This window comes from Ochotona curzoniae, unplaced genomic scaffold (genome assembly GCF_017591425.1).
Source record: "Ochotona curzoniae isolate NIBS_2020 unplaced genomic scaffold, NIBS_Ocur_1.0 contig_291, whole genome shotgun sequence".
In the NCBI taxonomy this organism is placed as follows: domain Eukaryota; kingdom Metazoa; phylum Chordata; class Mammalia; order Lagomorpha; family Ochotonidae; genus Ochotona; species Ochotona curzoniae.
Genome location: NW_024465649.1, coordinates 12,904,707 through 12,924,675, shown reverse-complemented (window position 1 = coordinate 12,924,675; position 19,969 = coordinate 12,904,707). Strand labels below are relative to the sequence as shown.

The 19,969-nt window shown below is 51.9% G+C and overlaps 1 protein-coding gene across 3 annotated transcripts in view; it reads right to left on the bottom strand.

Annotated features, from left to right (window-relative positions):
- Positions 1 to 19,969, bottom strand: part of GLIS1 (GLIS family zinc finger 1) — a 205,237-nt gene that overhangs the window by 48,229 nt on the left and 137,039 nt on the right. For 2 of the 3 annotated variants that reach the window (XM_040978665.1, XM_040978666.1), the window contains exon 3: positions 16,055 to 16,937. In XM_040978665.1, coding sequence (XP_040834599.1) covers positions 16,055 to 16,937 — 883 coding nt within the window. Of the gene's footprint in view, positions 1 to 13,215; positions 13,240 to 16,054; positions 16,938 to 19,969 lie in introns of all 3 variants that reach the window. The other variant, XM_040978664.1, reaches the window with a different exon arrangement.

The following is a 19,969-nucleotide window of genomic DNA, read 5'->3' as shown; positions in this document are numbered from 1 at the left end:
TGACCCTGAACAGTACATGTCACATCTGGGGGGTCTAAACTTCCTAGGGAGTGGCCTTAGGAGCTGCTCTCCCTCCTTCACAGGTGTAGGGAGCTAATCCCGATTTAACACAGTAACTGACATGCATTAAAAACTAGCAGATGATTGCTCCTGGATTACCACTATAGGTAGCAATCAGCACAGTCAGCAGCAGGGCAATGACCCAGGCCACCCCTTCCGCCAGATCCAGTGCTCTTGATGTGACACTAGTCTTCCTGTGGGCTGCAGTGGGGGTGGCGCTGGCCCTGTCCCAGGAGGTTCTGCAGCATCCTGTGTGCAGAGAAGGTGTTTATATTCCTGGGGGGGAGGGGGTCTGAGCCCTGGAGGGGGGATGCCCGGCTCCTTCACGAGCACATTCCCTGTCACTCCTGGGAGTGTGATCAGCACATTGTCACTCCTAGGGCTGAGTGGGCAGCCTCATCAGCTCCTAGACACTTTGGCTCAGCACAGAAGATTCTGGGGCCAGGTTGGCAGCTGCTTTTGCACACAGGGCTTCCCAGCAGCCTGTATGAAGGAGTCTGGACATAGCAACCAGACACTGTGCTCCTGGCAAAGCTTCTCAGTTGTGTTAGCACCTGCTTTCACCAAACGCCCTGGCCTGACTGTGCCTGTGCTGGGCCTAGTGAGGCACAGTACACACAGGAGCATCCATGTTCCCACACATCAAGCCTTGCTCTGACCCACGCACAGGTGCCTACAGCCCTGCACCCCACAAACTTATCACCGAGGGCCTCTGCCTGTGAGGGCAGGACATGGTGCAGGTGTTATGACAATGAAAGCACACAAGAGTGGATGAACACATGCACATGCAGGGATGCACACACAGAAGCTGCTCAGAGCCAGGGATGGTGGCCAGAGGGACCACTCCTGGGGGACTTTGTGATGACCTCCATCACACCCACACTGAGGAGGCTCCCTGCTGTCTGCCTGCCTGCTACCACCTGTTCAGATGCCATAAGCAAGACACAGTCAGTGGGAGAGTGGGGAGAGCTCCCAGAAGGCCCAGGGGACATGGACAACCCATGTATTGGTACTACATAGTACCCTAGGGCTTCTAAGCACCAGCACAGGCTGCAGCCCAGCTTCCTCTGTATCCTCACACACAGTCCTGGTTTTCATAGCTCCTGGACACACCTACTTCCTCCCCAGCCTGGGGCCAGCCTCCACCTGGTTACTGCCACATCTGCCTCCCTCCGCCACCCTCTGCAACTCCCTACTGCTACCAATTCACACATCCTATAGTATGTCAAGCTGTGTGAATAAAGCTTGGCTCCAACACAAGCTGTGTGACTATGGATAAGTTACTTAACTTCTTGGAGCCTCTGTCTCCTTATTCACAAAAGAGAGAACAATCCCCAGCTAACAGCTTGAGATGATCTGTGTGAAATGGTCCAGCAGCTCTGGGAGTTTGGCCAGCACATCCCTCTGACCAGTGAGCTCTCCTTCGGTAGGCTCACTTACCCACCTCCCATCTCCCACCTGCTGGGCCTCTTCGGCCTCAGCCTCCCTCCCTGCCCAGCTCAGTGAGCTTTCCCTGTTGTCTTGGCCTTCTCCACTGCTGCCTATTACAATCTTATGCTCTGAGCTGTGCCCATGAGGATCCCAGCTGCCAAGAGGGCGAAGGACCACAGCATGCGCACAAAGTTGCATATGTCCTTACATGCGTGTACACATACACACAGTGCACCTATATATGCATAAACACATGCACCTAGACAAGCATGTGGCACATATACAGGCCCATACACACACACCCTGGGCCAGCACTGGCTCAAGAGCTCTCCTGGGACCCCATCCTCTTCCACACAACCCACCCTGATCCGCATGTGATCACCTTGCCCAAGATTGGCCCTTGACCACTTCAGAACTTCAATATCTCCCCAAGCCCTTCTCATGTTGATTTTCAATCCAAGACCCTTTCTACTCAAAACAAAACCCTCTCTCATTCCAGCTGCTCTCATTCATCACTCCACTCCTCAGCCACTCACCCAGCATTCTCAGAGTCCTGCCATGACCACCCAACCACATGAGCACAGTTCTCTGCCTCCCTCCCTCCGTCTGTCCCTCCCCAGCCTGCAATAAAGGCTTAAGCCCCCTGTGGGTTCTCTATACTGCACCCCCTCAACAGAGCAGCTCCTCCAGGTCTTGTATTTTGAAGTCTACCCTGAGACTGACAACACCCCTCTTCTACCTTGCGAACCCCAACCTTGCACAGCCTTAGCTCTCTGGAGTCCTGTTGGCTGCCACCTCCCTAGCCAGCAAACCCAAAACCAACTCACACACCCCCCTGCCACATGCCATGGAGTCTGTGTGTGCATCTCCTTATGAAGCCAGCCCAGAGACGGCAGGATCCCTGGCGTGGGCTCCCCCTAGCCGTATCTGACAAATGCACCCATTTCACCGGCTGCCTGGTATGTTTACAGCATTAATGCCTCTGTGTGAGAACAAGGAAGAACCCTGCTTCCCAAGCCCCATGGAAAGAGGGGTCCCCAGGCTCCTCCAATTTGGGGAATGGCTACAAACCTGGCCCATGGGATGCCCCACTGCAGCCCTAGCCTGGAGGGAAAGCACAGGGCTGAGGCAGGGAGGCACTCCCGTGTGTCTGGGAAGACTAAAGGTCTTGCCTCCTCTTGGCACACTTGGCTTCACACCCTCATGGATGCTGCTCCAAACTCCATTGGCCCCAGGTCCCCTCCTCTCCCAAGCACTCTGAGAGCCTGGCACACAAGGCTGCCCCTCCTGTCTAGGACCCAGAGGGTCCCCTCAGGCTATGGAGGAAAGGACTGCATCTGTCCTCTAGTAACTGGCTGAACCCTCAGGTCTATAAGCACAAGCTGCTTGCTCTAGCAGCCTGAAGTCAGTCCCACGGGAGTGGTGGTAGATGAGGGGGGGCAGTCAAGCTACTTTAATTCTCTGGGACTCAATGCCTCCATCTGTGAAGACTGACATAGCAATGGGCTAAGAGTTCTAAATAGTCTGGACATAAATATCTTCACTGCCCTTGGCTTATCTCAAAACACATTAGCAAAGTCACTTGTGGAGAGAGTTCGTTTTGTTGGTGGCTCTATATTATCTGGTCCTTCGTGACTCCCATTTGTGCAGCTTCTTCCAGCCATCGGCTTCCATGACTCTCACCAGGGTTCCATAGAGATTTAGTACCCAGACAAAACAGGCCCCTTTCCCAGACAAAAAGAAGCCTGCAACTTAACAAGTTTCCTTCTTTGTCTTGGCTACCAGGAAGCCCCAGGAAAATACCAGTTCAATCATGATAATTAAGTGAGCTTGTTGTAATTGTATCTTTTTTTTTTTTCTCATCGATGTCAAATTTCAAGGTACACAGATCATTAGAAGAACTCTGGAGTTCTTAAAGGAAGACAAGAACTCAATGATAAGGAACAAAATAGTCTGGAACAGAAGGGAACAGACGATACTATCACAATAGGACTTCTTGGCATTTCCTCCACCTACCCTTTCCAAAGAGGATGGGACTGAGTCCCCAGAGAAAGGAAGGGACACAGCAAGGCACGGACTGTACCATGAGCCCTCTGTTCTCCACAGGCCTTGCTTTCAGGGTTGACACTAATGGGTACAGTGGTGGTGGCACCCAGAGTCCACAATACTTTGAAGACCTGTGATAGCATTTTTGACAAGATTGGGTGGGTATGGGGATAAACTCTTAGGTTAAAAGGATTGAATATATTTTAATAGCCAACACTATCTTTATAGCAATGCTGTGGTTAAATAGAACATTTAGTACTGTTCAAAAAGGTCTGTCGGCCTAAGCACCAGGGCTCCAAGGACCTCACAGAGTAGCCCTGCCCAATCTGCCCCTGTGGCCAATGCAGACCAGACGCTCCTCCCTGTCACCTGCTGGCTCCTGGGGCTCTGCCCATCCTACACTGCTCTCTCCAGCAGGGTCCAAGGCAAGCAGAGTTCCGCATTTGCAGAACCTGCCAGAAGTGGAGCGTGGCCAGGTGAATCTTATTTCTCCCCTGCAGAACCACCCCAGACAGCTCTTGAAAGACTCAGCCCGCCACGGCACTGGGAGGGGAGCCCCTGGCTGACCTCGCCAAGCACTTGTCAGGATAAACCTTGCTGGGCTCACAATGTGGAGATGATTAACAGCCGGCACTTTGAAGGCGCAGGCTGCCAGCCTCCCAACAGAGGTGTTGACTGCAAGCGGCACACCCTCTGTTCCTACCAATTGGAGCCGGGAGCAGTCCTCGCCCCTCCAGGACCACACCTCATCTTTCCCAAAACACGAGTCAGACTCCACTGTAGGCAGAGCAGCACACACAAAGAGGTATGGACACCACCACCCAGGGGCACCTGCCCTGGGCTTCCCCTCCTGGCCCACCTCCCCTTCTCCCTGAAACAGCACACACACCTGCTTTCCACCTCTCCATCCTCCTCTGGTGAGGCAATGCTCCCAAAGATGTGAGGCTGTCACGAAGATAGCATGAGGGCAAAGGTGATAACATGAAGGCAAAGGTGCTAACATGAGGGTGAAGGTGATCATGTGAGGACAAAAGTGATCACATGAGGGCAAAAGTGCTAATGTTGAGGGCAAAGGTGATAACCCATGGCAGGTGCAGCAGATTTATCATTCTCACTGAATGGAGAGGTGAACGGAAACCCTGAACAAACAAACGGCAAGCCTTGCTCAGATCATGATGAACAGTGGGTCACACAAGGCCTTGGAGGCAGAACCCAGATTCCAGGAGCCTGAGGGCAGAGCCTGGTGTTCCCAGGAAGTGGCCGGTGCACCTGCAGGCTCACCTCACATCAAGTCCTTGCTCTGCCTCTTGCCCATCGGTCCCTGTGCCAACCAAGGCAGCCATGAGCTGCAGCTGCTTCCCTTCTGACCTGCTTCCCTTGCTCACTCTCAACAGACCCCAAGTCCCTCCCAGCTCCTTTCACCCAGTGAAGATGTTGGGGCCTGATGCTGTCTAGATACAACAAAACCTCCATGGCACAAGCTAAGTAGCAGAATTGGCTCCAGGTTCATGAAAAGTGCAAACTTCATGTGATTGCTTTTGAGGAGCTGCAGCAACAGATGAAGATGTGTCGTGAGGGGTCCTCAGAAGTGAGGTGACAAAGACTAAGAAGCTCGTGCTTGATTTCAGAAATCATGCTGATCAAGTAGAGCAAGTGAGGCTTGGGGCTGAAGTCATAGTTCCAGGAGTTTGTTTCCTTGTCCACAAAATAGGACAGCAATGACAACATCACAAGATTTACTGAGACAACATGCAACCCGGGCTCAGCCTGGCACCTGGAAGCCAGCCTGTCACTATCAATGCCACTTTCCCTCCTCCCTGACACTTTAATAAAGCAGCTACTCTGGAATGGGTTAATCGTTTCCCCTGCCGCATTCTTGGCTGTGTCAGCCCTTTTGTCACCAATTAGCACACAGTGGTACTCCTGCCCCACCTCCATGCCCAGGGCCATAAGAGCCAATCCACTGAGAGGAAGTAATGATGACCAGCTGCAGCGGCAACAGCTGGTTGACTGCATGTCAGCCACACAGAGGAGTTCGTAGGACCTCTCCTCGCAAGTGCACAGACAGGAGCCTGGATCCTTGGATCTCAGTTTCCAGATCTGGAAATGATATCGTGCTGATTGGAGTCCACGTGTTTGTCTGGGTCTGCCATTGCAGGAATGTGTGGACTAGGAAGAGGGAGACAGGACCACAGATGGTGGGAACGCTGAGCACCTACCATGGTCCAGGTACCAGGCTGGGCTCCTAGGCCAGATGGTTCCACCCAGCAAAACCAGAAATGACTGGTGGGAAGCAACCGCACAACTCTGTGAGCTGTTGCAAATCCCATTTTACAGGATGAGACCCTCAACTCTCTGGGCCCTTTCCAACACCTTCTATCCCTTTTCCCCGCCCCGAGCTGCTCTCTCTTTTCATCAGTAACTGGCATGTGGCAAGTATCTGTTGATCACATCCTGTACCAAGGATCAGCCAAGGCACTAGAATGCAGAGAATACCAAACAGAAAGGATTGGGACCTCATGGAGCCTATGCTCCAGCAAAGAGATTACAGATACAACATGTAACAGGAGGTTGGGCAGAAAGGGGGCAAAGATGGGCTGAAGATGCTTTTCAGACAGGTGGTCAAGGGAGGCTTCCTAGAAGAAGGAACATGGCAACAGGCACCTCAGTGAATAGTGGCTGGCTGGGACAAGAGTGTCTGGGCTGGGGCAGCAGCTCTATAAAGAGCCTGAGTTAAGGGGCTGGCGCCAAAACACAGTAGGTTAAGCCTCTGCCTGCAATGCCAGCATCCCATATGGGCATTGGTTCAAGTCCTGACAGCTCTACATCTGATTCAGCTCCCTGCTAATGTGCCTAGGAAAACAGTGAAAGATGAAACAGACTCTTTGGCCCCTGCACCTACATCAGAGACTCAGACAAAGCTCCAGGTTCCTGGCTTCAACCTGGTCCAGCCTTAGCCATTATGGCCGTTTGGGGAATGAGATGGAAGATCTTTATCTGTAAATATGCCTTTCAAAAAACAAAAAACAAAAACAAACAAAACAAAGAAAGAAGAAAAGAAAGAGAGAGAAAAAGGAAGGAAAGAAGATAGATAGATCTATCTTGAGTTAGGAACTAGCTTATATTTCAGAAACAGCCAGGAGGTGAGCATGGCCAGAAAAGCAAAGAGGAGAGTGAAGGAACTGGTCAGCTTGCTGAGCTGGGCCCACAACTGCCCTCTCTCTGCTCACCATCTCCCTCTACCCCTGTGCCATGCCAGGAAGGCAGAAGGAAAACAACCAGCATCTGAATGGCTGAGCTCAAAATATCTCAGGGATCCCTGAGTTCAAGTCTTTCACCTCACAGATGAGACCACTAAAGTCCAGAACCATAGGCAGTTCTTAAAAAGGTGGCCTGGGATTTCAACCCAGACTAATGGAATCAGGGTCCTGAGGTCTAAGAGGGCTGTTGCATGGCCGGGTCTCCCAATGGTTAACTCCACAGCTTAGCTTGTTTCTCAAGAGGTAACAGGATGGGCAATCTTGGCCTGATACATTTAGCCCCTGGCTTGACTGCAAGTTCCCTCTTCCCTGCTTCCCCTTTTTCAATATGTCCCCGGGGGAGCTTAGGAGTTGCTTGAGCATTGGAAAAGTACTGGAACTAGGCAGACTATAAAAAGGCAGGCCAAGTTCAAATAAATGGCATTCTCTATAAGAATGACCCACTGTGTGTTGTCTTTTTTGTAACCCTAGTCCCTCTGCTTGGCTCGGGGTACACAGTGACGCAGGTGTTGCCGACAGGCTGTGAAGTTTAATCAAAGTCCTCATCACCCACGGAAACGATGCCACATGGAGCACTGTTCTATGTGCCTGAATAGAGGAAGTGGGGATAAGCCAGGTAAGCAGAAAGCTCCAGCCTCACACCCACAGCAACCAATCACCATGCCTGTCTAATACCCATAAGAAGCTGTGATGTCTGAAACCCACTGCTATGTATGGTGCCCTTGGAGCCTGCGAGACAATGATTCAGGAACTACACCCTGCTGCCAGGGAAGGTGGTTCTGTCATATGTGCACTGCACAGGCTCCCAGCAGGCTCCTTCCCACCCCAGCCCTGTGACCCCATGTGGCAGGCAGGGAGGGGCATAGCCCTGGAGCTCCTTCCCCAGGCTGCAGTGTCTGAGCTGAGCCTGTGCTCTTCAGCATTTGACTAGGCACACAGGCACTCAACAGGGCAGTAGCTCTATTCAATAGGCAGGACACCGGCTGGGAAGACAGGATGTGGGACCCCAGCTCTCAGCTCTGCTACCTTTGAAGAGCCATAACCTCCCAACATCTGCAAACAAAAAAAGTATAAATGCAGGCCTGGAGACACTGTGTGGCCTGGACAAGTCACCTTCCCTTGCCCTGGGTGTCTGTGGGAAGAGGGTATGGGAGTGGGTAGTGAGGGCATGGGGGTCTTAGAAATCTCTGAAGTACAACAGACTGGTGTTTTCTGCCTGAGGTCAAACTCTTGCGCTTCCATCACTATCAGAGTCACTGGTCACTGAGTCTGATCGGAAATGTATCTCACTCCACAAGGGGTCAAACTGATTCCCAAGTTGTGGGGTTCGGCCGATGCTGCAACACACAGGTGTGGGCAATGGGACAGGGCTGAGGCCAAGGACGTGGAGTCTCAGGTGTGACCTCTTTGGATTTCAGTGACAGCCATAAAAAATGGAGAGACCCCTGCCTGTGCAGTCCTCAAACACAGGAAATGTGATTCTTGCATTCTAGGCTACTGCCCAGCAAGGCACAAATGTTACTTGCAGCTCAAAATGTCCCTGCTTTCTGAATATCAGAATACAAAGGAGCACATAGATGGCTCACCCACCAAAATTGGGTGCATCCCTGCTCCCTGTACAGCAGAGGATACCACAGTGTAGCACAGGGTACCTCTGTGCTGAGGTTGTACCCCACAGGCTCACTAAGGGGTACTGGTGGTGGTTATGTGGAGGGAGAAGAGCAGGTAGCCACCTACCAGCCAGGGGAAATTGCTATTCACAAGGCAATGGAGTTTCAGAGATGGCCTTTCATTTTATCACTGCCCTTGATGTCAGGAAAAATGCATGGCGAGGAGGCAGGTTTACGCCCATCAGCACCCTAATCACTTACAGACCACACAGTCCTGGCAACAGTGGAAGACTCATTGTGGGGACTGATGGAAAATAAAGAACAGCTTTGCAAACTTCATGGAGCCACACTATGAGAAAGAATGCTCCCATCTCCCAGTGGCCAGTGTGGCAGACATCAGTTCCAAGGAAGGACTGGGCTCCATTTCTCAAAGGGTGCAGGTGGTATGCCCTGGCCTCACTGATCCTGGATCCCAAGATACCCAGATGCAGGCTGGCAGCCAAAGTGTACCAGGGCCCTGTGACCCTGGCTACTCCAGGGGCTCCAGCTGAGGACAGCTCCAGATTGGGACAGATCTTCCTTCCTAGGCCCTGTGTCCTCCTCTGTGCATGTTGCAGCCCTCCTGTGTCCCTGTGACATGACTAAATGTCTCTGAACACGCTACTCTTCTGCTCAGGATCCTGCTGGGACTCTATGCTGCCTTAGGATGGAGCCCAAGCTCATGATGCTGGACTGTCAGGCCCTTGGAGGCCCAATTCCAGCCCTCAGTTTCACGTCTACAAAGCACATCTAAGAGGCTACCTAGCCCCATCCCCGTATGTCAAGGCTCGCATCTCAAAGTGTTTGCCTGGGCTCACCCCTTGCCCTGAGAGGCTTTCCTGTAAAGCCCCTACCTGCATGATTACCTGTGAAAAACCCTCCACCCACTCTGCATCCCAGGGGATCTGGTTCACATGGCCATGACCACAGGCTGGTCCATCACCCCTTGAAGAGATGAGGGCAGAGTGCTGAGGTCTGTCATCACCACTGCCCGCACACATCAGACCCTGCTAAACCACCTGCCTGCCATTCAGGGAGGGAGAGCCCAGCCCTGCTCAAGCACACAGCAGGCTAGTTCCAGGGGGTCCACCTGAGACATAGTCTGGATCCTTTCTTAGCAGCACTGTTGATTTTATCTGACTTTCTCATTCCAATAGAAGAACTGTTTCAATTTCAATGACATTGAATTCAAAGCTTTTTTTCTTTTATTATTTTAAATTCAATTCAGAAGGTTGTCTTTTTATCCTTAATTTTTTTCATATTCCATAAAGCTGCGCTGAGCTCACAAAACTTGGCCAGCATTCCTATTCCCTCAAGTTTGGTGTTCCCAAGAACCCACAACTCAGTGACAGCTTGGATTTGAAGACTTAAAACAAACAAGGACTCCTGCTGCTGTCTGCACATATTTATTATGCACCAGACACCAGGTAAGCACTCCAGATCCACAATCTCACTGAGCTCTCACAACATTCTCCCTACTCACACACTCACACAGGGCCCCAGGGCTCAGGCCCAGAGACGGGCACAGCCATGTGATGTGACTGGTTCAGGGCAAAGCTTGGACCTGAACCCTTGTGGTCACTTCAGCCCTGCGTCCACCTTGGCTGACAAATCTCTGGCTCAGAGTTTAAATAACATGGAAAAGGGGGTCAAGAGAAAAAACAAGGTAGGGTTAGAGTGAGGATGGAAGTGAGCTGGAGGACAAGGCTGTGAAGCAGGATAGGTGAGGATTAGAAGGGTTAGAGGCCGGGTCCTGAAGGTGCTTTTAGGTTCTCCTGGGGAACCTAACCGGAGGAGCACACCTATGAGGCTGACCCCTTGGGCTACAGGAGTACAACAGGGGTCAGGGGCTCAGCTGGGGCCCAGGGTCATCGCTGGAGCATGGCCCTGTACCCCTCACAGAGACCCTTTGGGGTCAAGTGCCTTGTGATCGCTCACTCTATCTGTCTCCAGTTCCTCTGCCCATCTGCATCAAGTTGTGGCCAGAACAGGGCTGCCAGGGCTCTGAGCTTACCACACAGCTAGAGAAATGGGAGGATGCTGCCTTCTAGGGAGCCTCTCCTTATAAAACACCCTGACCTTGGTTTTTAACACATAGAAGAGGCAGGAGGACAGCCTCACAGTGTAAGTCATGTAGCTGGGGAGCTGGAACCTTAAGGCTGAGACTGGAAAGGGCATTAGCATGGAGTGGGCCCCTGCTGAACACAGTTAACTGCAACCCTGAGTGCTGGACATCAGCCTATCTCAAGTTCAGGGAACTGACACTTTGCACAGCCCCATGACCTGTCCAAGGTCACAGAGCCAGTCCAGGACCTCTAGCAGCCTTTTCTACACATGTTATCTGACTTTCTCATTCCAATAAAAGAACTGTACTCCTGTAGCCCAAAGGGTCAGCCTCATAGGTGTGCTCCTCCGGTTAGGTTCCCCAGGAGAACCTAAAAGCACTTCCTTCAAGACCCAGCCTCCAACCCTTCTAATCCTCACCTATCCTGCTTCACAGTCTTGTTGTCCAGCTCACTTCCATCCTCACTCTAACATGTTTGGTAAGCCATTATTTATTCACTCTCCCTTTTCTCTTCTGCTTGTGCCAGCTGTCCAGAACCATTGTCATAAACTCCCTGTGTCCACTGACCGGGAGCTCCACCAGACCCCCCCTCACACACACACGCAGGAGAGATCACTGACACTTATGGAAATTAAGTTACACCTACACACAATCATTGGCCAACAGGTAGCAAAGTCAGAGTTCAGATTTGAGCTCTCTTGGAGAAGAACTCCAAGCACCAGATCAGGGGGTGGACATGACCATCTCTGAGGTGTAAAAACTGTCACAACTTCATGAATCTCACACAGCCTGAAGTAAAGGACTTAGATGGCAATAAACAGAGCCTTTTTTCCTGGGGAACAAGTATTGTCCCAATACCACCTCCTCAAAGGACAGCACCTCTTCATCCCACCCACCTCTCCTTGAACCCAGTTTCATTTCTAAAGGGATACAGCATTAGAAGCCAGAGCTCCAAGATTATGGAACATGCCATGGTTTGGATCAAGGCTTGGTCCCCTATGTCTACTATGAATGGCATTGGCCTTTGGGAATTGAGTGGATTGGATTACGTCCCACAGATGGGGCCTCCATGATGGTCTCTATCAGCTGTTTAGTGAGACACACATTCAGATGTGGGCGCTCCTCCTTGCTTTGTGATGCCTTGGGCTGCCCCTCAAACTCTGCCTGAGGGAAAGCCTCCACCAGAAGCTCAATCAATGGAACCTGTGAAATCTTGAACAGTGAATCTCCCAAACCAAAAGTAGCTTCTTGCAAACATTTGTTGTAGTAATAAGAAGCTGACTCATACAGGTGGTGAGATTAAGTTTGGCCAGGCTAGGAGGTGGCCAGATTAAGGCTCAGCCAACTGGCTGTTGTTCTGAGTCTAGTAAAGGCTATGTTCACTCTAAACTAGATGCATTTCCTTGGTCCCTGGCTCAAAGACAACAGGGACACACCTGGAAGCAGAGGAGAGGGACACAATGGTTAGAGCCCAGTGTCCAGTGGACCAGCATACGATAGAAATCCAACCCTGAGACTTTAGCTGCCCAGCAGGACAGGGGTAGGGTTGCAGTAGGGAAGAGGCACATGAACTAGAGCCTCCTCCAATCCCCATGTCAACAGCCTAACTGCCGCATTCTGGCTCCAGGCACCTGTGCAGACACAGACTGGTAGCAGGTCGCCTGCAAGAGACTGAGAGTGCAACAAGATGCAGAGAATTGTGGCTGCCTAGTAGATGCTGGGGGCTGAAGCTGATAAACTGCTCCATGGGGGCACCTGCATGAAACCTGCAGCCCACTTTGCTGGTGTCAAGTCCAGGCTCCCTGACAGCTGGCTCTTTTGAGCATCCATTTCTTTATCTGTAACATAATTACATATGATCCCATCTCATCTCTAGGGATTCCTGTACAAATTTCCTGAATTGACTGATGTGAAAGCATGTGACTGGGGTATGCCATTCCTTTCCACCCTAGCAACCATCACCCCACAAAGCAAGTTCTGCTATTGCCCCATTTCACAACTGAATCTTCTACAGTTCCAAAAGGGAGTATCACCTGGGTTGAGTCACACAGCCAGTGAGGGGCAGGCCAGGCTGGGCCCCAGGTGTATGGGACTTTGGGTCTGGGCTTTTACACCTGTACACACACATACACATAAAGCTTTGGTGAAGCTCTTTCCCACTCCAGAGTTCCTCCCTATACGCCTTATGCACAAAACCCAAGGAGGACAGGGCGTTGTTAGGAGGCTACGTTGTCTGCTCTCCTCTGCGGACCCAGACAATCAGCATTCCGCCCGTCTGGGAGAACCAACCTAAGAAAGCATGAAATTAATCTTCCCAAAGTTAACGTTTTCGAGGCGTCGCGTCAGTATTTGGGTTGGATGTAACCTTGTTATCGTAACGCAGATGAAGCCCCAAATTTAATAAGGCTAAGACAACTCAGCAACGTAAGAAACATAACAGGATATTGCACAGAGATTAGGCTACTTCCTGCGGACAGCAGGGCCAGGATGTGCAGAGTGCGGGGCGGGGTGGAGGATGCAGCTTTGCCCAGAGCCAGCGCATCCCAGGCCACGGCTGGGCTTGAGGATGACCACACGGGCCGGAGTGAGCTGCTCCTGTGGGCACAGTGAGGCCGGCCCATGCTAGAGCGAGACTGCTCAGGATAAATTTGAACCAGCTGCAGGGATGGGAGTGTTCCAGTTGGATGGGCTGGGGGAGGCTTACCTCATGAAAGAACTGTGGAAACGGCTGCTGGAAAGATAATAAAAGGATTAACTGCTATTTTAGTGGGCCATTTACTCTTCCATCAAAATGTCTCATCTATTTCCTGTTCTCCAGAGGCTCTGGGTCCAAAATTCCTTTGTCTATTACGGCGTATGGTAGCACAAGGCTGTCATGAGAAATTAATAATTCTACAGAGAAGGGAAATTTTATTTATCTGGGTGCAGGTTGGGGCCACCCTTTCCCCTGGTTACTGAGACCATGCCAGCAATGGTGGGGGCGGGGGTGCATCCCAGGCCCCAAGGGGCAGGAGGAGGCCTCAAGAGACTCTGGGAGTGACTCAGAAAGCCAAGGCGATGGAGGAGAGGCTGCTGACTCCAGATGGTAGTATCCAGCAGGGTAGGACCAGCCTGAGGGGAGAATCCCTTAACCAAAGGACTACACAAACCTGAACTTTACAGGTTAGCAAGATGTGGATTCAAAATCTACTCAAGTGGCTACTAGCTGTGTAGCTTTGGGCAAGTTACCTTGATTGTGAGTCTCGGCTTCTTTTATTCTTGTTGCAGTTGTTATTGCTTGCCTCTAGCTAGCTGTGTGCTCTGTGGCAAATTAGGCAGTGTTTCTGGGTCTCAGTTTCCTCATCTCTAAAGTGGGAGTTACCAGCATCTACCTGATAGTGCTGCGGTGAGGACAGCATAGAGTTTCCACTGAGAATAGCACCTGTGCACAGTCAGCACTCAGAAGCACTCAGCACCACAGCTCTAAACCTCTGGTTTTGTCCTAGGAGCAAAGGGAAGGTCAAGTGGACCCTGTTGAGCCTATGTTTCTTCCCTTGGTTTTATAGGACATTTGCAGGATGACTGTAAACATGGCTCAGATTTAATTCCCTCCAGGAAGCCCCTCTTGGCCTCCTTTCCCAGGGTCTATGTAAATCCTATTCCAGACTCATTACTCATGCTGACCCCAATTAGCTCAAGGATCCATACCTGGGCACAAGTGTCTACCCAGGTCATGGAAACACAGCAAGTCCAAGACTAAGTCCCCCAGTCCAGCATGAATTAGGCTTGAGCCCAAGTCCTGTGGAGCCTCTAGGAATGACTCAAATAATACTTGTGGCAGGTCCCAAACAGGCATGACACTGAGTAACCCAAACCCCTTGGGGTCCTCATTGGGCCCCCATTTCCCAAGCTGCAAATTGGGCCAGAAGGTCAAGATCATCTCCAAAGTTCAAATGCCCAACAGGGATACTCCTGGGTACTATGATTCCACCTGGGATGCTCTACCATGAGAGGGACATGGACCACATCATGACATCTGTTCTGGCCACACAGCCTCCATCCACCTAGGCCCCAATGGGTTCACCCACAAGAGAGAGGACAGGAAGCAGACTCCAGGGTCTCGGGTCGAGACAGAGGCCCATCTGTCTTCCAGCAGCCTTGGCCCATGGGCACTGCTTATGGGTTATCTCCTTCTAGGCATATCTTCCAACATGCCACATGTCAACAAGAGCCCAAATAAATTGGGGAATCCCAGGGACAGGGCCAGCTACCAATCAGTCCTGCAGCACATTAAACACAAAGGAACATGACAAAGTCAAATTCTTAGCCTGTTCTATTTAGTCTCTCCCAATCACTCCTTCATACCCCAGATCACAGACCCTAGGCTCCTTGCTCTTTCCTGTCCCTGCTGCTCATTCACCTAGCAAGCACGCTCCTCATCCTTCAAGACCCAACCTCCTCCAAGCCAACAACACCGGATGCCCAGCTCACAGCTCCTTGGAGCTCCAGGGTCCACCCTTGGCCAAGGAGGATGGAATCTACTGCTGGCTCCTTGTCAATACTTCCTACCCAGCTCCCAAAAATGTCACCTGAGGCTACACCCCTTCCCAGACTATGCCATAACAAAGCACCCAGCAACAGTGGCAGCATGCAAGTGTGGTACGACTGGACCTGATCTACAAGACTGGCCCCTGCACACTCACCGTGCTGCTATTTCTGCAGTTGAGGAGACTGAGCTGTGGCCAAGGCAACCCATACTCTTTGTTTCATGGAACAAAGTGTGAGACCCTGCCTGGCCACATCGAAGCAGTTCCTCTCCTGGTGGGTCAGCTGATCTAAGGCCATAGTAGTAGGCAAGGATATCAGGAATCAGAACAAGCTCCAGACTCTGACAGAGACTTCCACCCACAAGAGCTCAACAGAGAAAGAACCAGTCAGTTCATGTGTGTGTGCACATATGTTTTCTTATGTGCATATGTGTGGATCTATCTCTTTCATGCCACAAAATATTCTTGGCACTAAGCAAGGTTTTAGCTACTAGCCCTTGACTTTAACTCAAAGCCTGTCCTGGAGAGGGATCTCATGCTGGATATACATAAAGTACCACTGTTCCTATGGAAGTCCACACAGCAGGCAGGTCCAGGAAAAGGCCCAGGGAGTCCCCTGGGAAGGAATGTTAGGTACGGGTGCAATGCTAGGGAGCAGTCTCTCCAGCTTCACCTGGCTATTGCAGGGGGACACAAAGTATATGTGCATCAGTGAGAAGACCAGCCAAGCCTGCTGGACCTCAGAACCTGTGTACACATGGTATCAGGCTATGTGGCACGATGAGGCTCAAACGTCCAAGGCCTGGCACAGGCAACACAGCACCTGGAGGATGATGCCCTGTGCCATTATCACAGATTATAGCGATGGGAGCACTACCCTTATTGACCAGTGGCCACATGCACAGCATCAGGCCTTCCCTCCTCAACCCAGTGGATCCCAGTTCCCTGGGACTGCAAAATAGGTGTTGCTGTGCAAGATCAGGCCGCGGTGAGGCCTAGCAGCTGTCAGGGACTCACCATGCATTTGTTGGGCTTCTCACCCGAGTGCACCCTCATGTGGATGAGCAGCTTGTAGCGGGCATTGAAAGGCTTGTAACGGCGTACGCAGCCGGCCCAGAAGCAGGTGAAGTCTTCGCCCTTGCGCTGGTCTATGTGGCTCTTCTCGATGTGCCGCACCAGTTCCTCCTGCTGCTCATAGGCTGCACAGCAGTCCACCCAGCGGCATGCCTGCTGCCCGGCCACCATCCTGCCTGCCAGGCCCAGCCCCAGTCCCCCAAGGCCTGGGCCTGGTGGCAACTGGGTCAGCGGGTAAGGCGGTGGCAAGCCCTGCTGCTGAGGCCTGAGCAGCTCTGAGAACTCATCCGTAGGCTCCTGCTTCAAAAAGCCTTGTTTCCGGCAGGCTTCGAGCTGTAAGCTTCCCTCGTGGCTTTCAGTGGACACAAGGCCTGGCCGGGCCCGCTTTGGAGGGCCCCCCAGGTCTACTGGCAGTGGGGGGCTCCGAAGTCCATTGACACAGGTGACCAAGGCCGTTTGGGAGGAGCAGATGATGGGGGTGCTATCGGGGGAGGCACATGATGAAGAGGAGGCCAAGGAGGTGGAGGGCAGGCCCAAGAGGCAACAGCGCTTCGAGGGGCCCTCAGAAAGTGGGGCCTCAGGCTGGGGTCCAAGACCAGAGCTGGATTCGCTGCCCAAAAGGTAGCAGGAAGGTGTGGAATTGGTGAGGCCTCGACCTTGAAGGCCCAGGTCTGTGTGCAGGCCAGTGGCTGGTGGGGCCCGGCAGTGGGGGGACAGCGGCATGTGGGCTTCAGCCATGCCCTGGTAGTCAGGCAGGGACTCCTGCTTGATGCGTTGTGTGGCTGGGAGGCCACCATTCACATATGCAGCTTGGGATCCAGGTGACCTGCAAGACAGTGGCAAGAGAGGTTCTGAGTGAGGGTCAGGCAGGGCTGACAGGGCAGGTGAAAAGGAGGAATGGCAAGGTCCAAAACAGGGTTCTGGAGGGAGGCTGGCGGCTGAAAGCAGAGAACAAGTAAGAGAGACAGGTTGTCTGCAAAACAGAGAAGCCTGTATAGAGAGGGAGCAGGGGGAGGGAATAAGAAGCAGGGCTGGGCAGACTCAAGAGCGACAGGAAGTGAAAGGAGTTCCATGGGTGGCCATGGAAGAAGAACTGTCTCATTCTTTTACCAAAACCCAGCCCTACTCTCCAGCCCTGGTGCTATCCTGCACTGCCTCCTAGAATCTCCTAGGCATGCCTTTTTCCAGTAATCTTCTAGCAAGTTCTAAAGGAGGATGGTTGAGGCTGGCATGAGGGAGAATACTTATGTCCAGTGTGTTGCAAATTCTCCTTAAGCTCCCTGTGACCTTCCTTCACTTCTAAAAGTGTCAGAGTAACCATCTTTTCCATGGTCAATACAGGTGGGTTGGGGTTTGAAGCACAGGGACATTGGTGAAAGGTGGTGGGGAAGGGACAGAATAGCAAGCCTAGACACAGAACTACAATGTGGGAAAAAGGTTGTAGGGCAGGCTCAGCAGGACAGCTTACTGGGTAGGCAGCCTGGATGTGAGGCCAGCTCAGCCTCATCCACACTGTGTACACTCAGGCCACATCACAGGGGTCCTCCCAAGGGCAGCTTGGGGTTTTCCACCATGGCTGCCTTCAATATGTACTTGGCACACAGGATGCTTGAAAGCAACCTCTGCTTCTTGCTTTCCAGAGGCCAAGTTTCTTGGAGACAAGGACCCCTGCACAGAAGCATGCAGCATCCTGGGTTAGGTGCAGAAAGAGATCATCAGGGCCTGCCCATCACTAGAGAGGCCAGGCAGGTGACAATGGGTCAAGCCAGAGATAGCTCCCTCTAGCTGGCTGGGCTGAAGGGACGTTGGGTTGCATGGCCAAGGTCTGACTAGGACAGCCCACATAGTCTCAGCCCACCTGAACCTTGGTTTTCTCACCTATGAAACAAGGACCCTGCCTCTCTGCCTCAGAGGGAGAAGGCCTCATGACAGCCTTGTGGAAAGGGACAGCAGGGTAAAGGCTATGGCCACACTTTCTGGGGCCTTTGCAGCCAGAGCTGTGGCAGCAGCTGCCTGCCCCTCTGGGTCCAAGGTGGCCTTGCAGCGCTTGCCTCTCCCTTGCTGGCTCCCTGCAATTGTGGCATCTCCAGCTCTAGCCACAGGTGGGGAAGAGATAGGGGGTCAGGGAAGAAAACAAAACAGGTAATATCCAAAGGCTGAGAGGTGAGACTGGGCAGAGGACCAGGGTAGCTACTGGAGGTCAGATCATGCCCCTCCTCCCCACCACCAATACTGTCAGGAGCCTGCTCACTTTGTATCTGTGGTCAGTTTACATGGATGGAAACAAGGCCTGGGCAGGTTTAGCATCTGGCTTAAGGTCACCCAGAGGGTTAGGATGTAAACTGCCCTTACTGAAAACATTCTACTAACCATAGTGATGATGGACAGCCACTATACACACAGAAAGGATAGGATCAAGACATTGCTGAGTACACTTAAAGCTTCTTGACAGCTTCTGAATGTCTGTGGGTTGGCCACATGGTCCCTCTGGCCTAAGCTCCTCCACTTCATGACAGCTGCAGGTTAAGAGCCTCAGTTCCTGAAAAGAGCCAAGCCAACACTGTGGCCCACTGGTGGCAGGACCAGGCCTCCTGGGTCTGTGGTCCTTGGCTGTGGAAACTGGCTTTATTACAAATGTTAGAGTTGGGTTGGAAGAAAAGAGCCTTGGGAGGCAGCCACTATAGGACCCAGAGTGTGGACCAAAGAGCCTGAGATCCAGAGGGGACTCCAGAAGCCAGAGCAGGGACCTCCAAACACAAGGTAATCCAAGGTGAGGGGGCAGGATTCAGATTGAATGTGGGGTAAGGGCTGTGGCCTTCTCTTTAGGGAAATAAAGGTGTGTGAAAGTTTAGCCACTTTAGGGCACCAGCGGTTTATATGGACACCGGTGTAGGATTCTAGATGCAGACTCCTATGTATTAAGTTGTCAATGTGACATTTGAAATGACACATGATTTTTCTGATAGTCTCCAACAAAAATAAGGCTTCGAAGATGGACTTTCTTGAATCCACACAGCTTTTACCCTGAGATCAAACAGATTTCCCTGGAGGATCTGGGACTGCTGGCCCCTCAGCCAATGGCCATGCTAACTGGTGCATGTGAAGTCACCTCTCAGTGCCTGGCCTGAGCTCTAAAGATGCTGCTTCTCCCCAGAGGCCGAACTGTGCACTGTGACATCCTGAAGCGGAAATCCTTCCCCAAGGTGACTCTGTTTAGAGATGGATCTTAGAAGGTAATAAGGTTAAATGAGGTTACAAGTGGGTCCTAATGTAAGACATCTGACCAATTCCTAGCAGAAGAGGAGATCAGAACCCACATAAGCGCCAGTTTGAGTCCCCATTCCTCCACTTTTGATCCAGCTCTTTGACTATGGCCTAGGAAGGCAGTGGGAGATGGCCCAATGCCTTGGGTCCCTGCATCTATGTGGGTGATCCGGAAGAAGCTCCTAGCTCCCAGCTTTGGACCAGCCCAATTCTGGCTATTGCAGCCATCTGGGGAGAGCACCAGTGGATGGAAGATTAAAAAAAAATTTACATCAGGGTGCATATGGCAGAACAACAAATGACTATGTGAGAACACAGCAAGCCAAAGAGAGAGACTTCAGGAGAAATCAAATCTGTTGGCCCTTGGTCTTGAATTTCTAATGGGATAGTTCTGTTGAAGTCCCAAGTCGGTGGGTTTTTGATGACAGCACTCTGAGTGCACTAAGGTATCCTCCTATGGTTTCTATGTCATCTGCCCTCAAGGGTTCCCATGCCGAAGGCTGGGTGCCCAGGCTGATGGTGTTGAGAGATGGTGCAGGGAGGTGGTCAGCTTGCTAGAAGAGTGTTTGGAAGAGAAGCATTTTAGACTTCAGG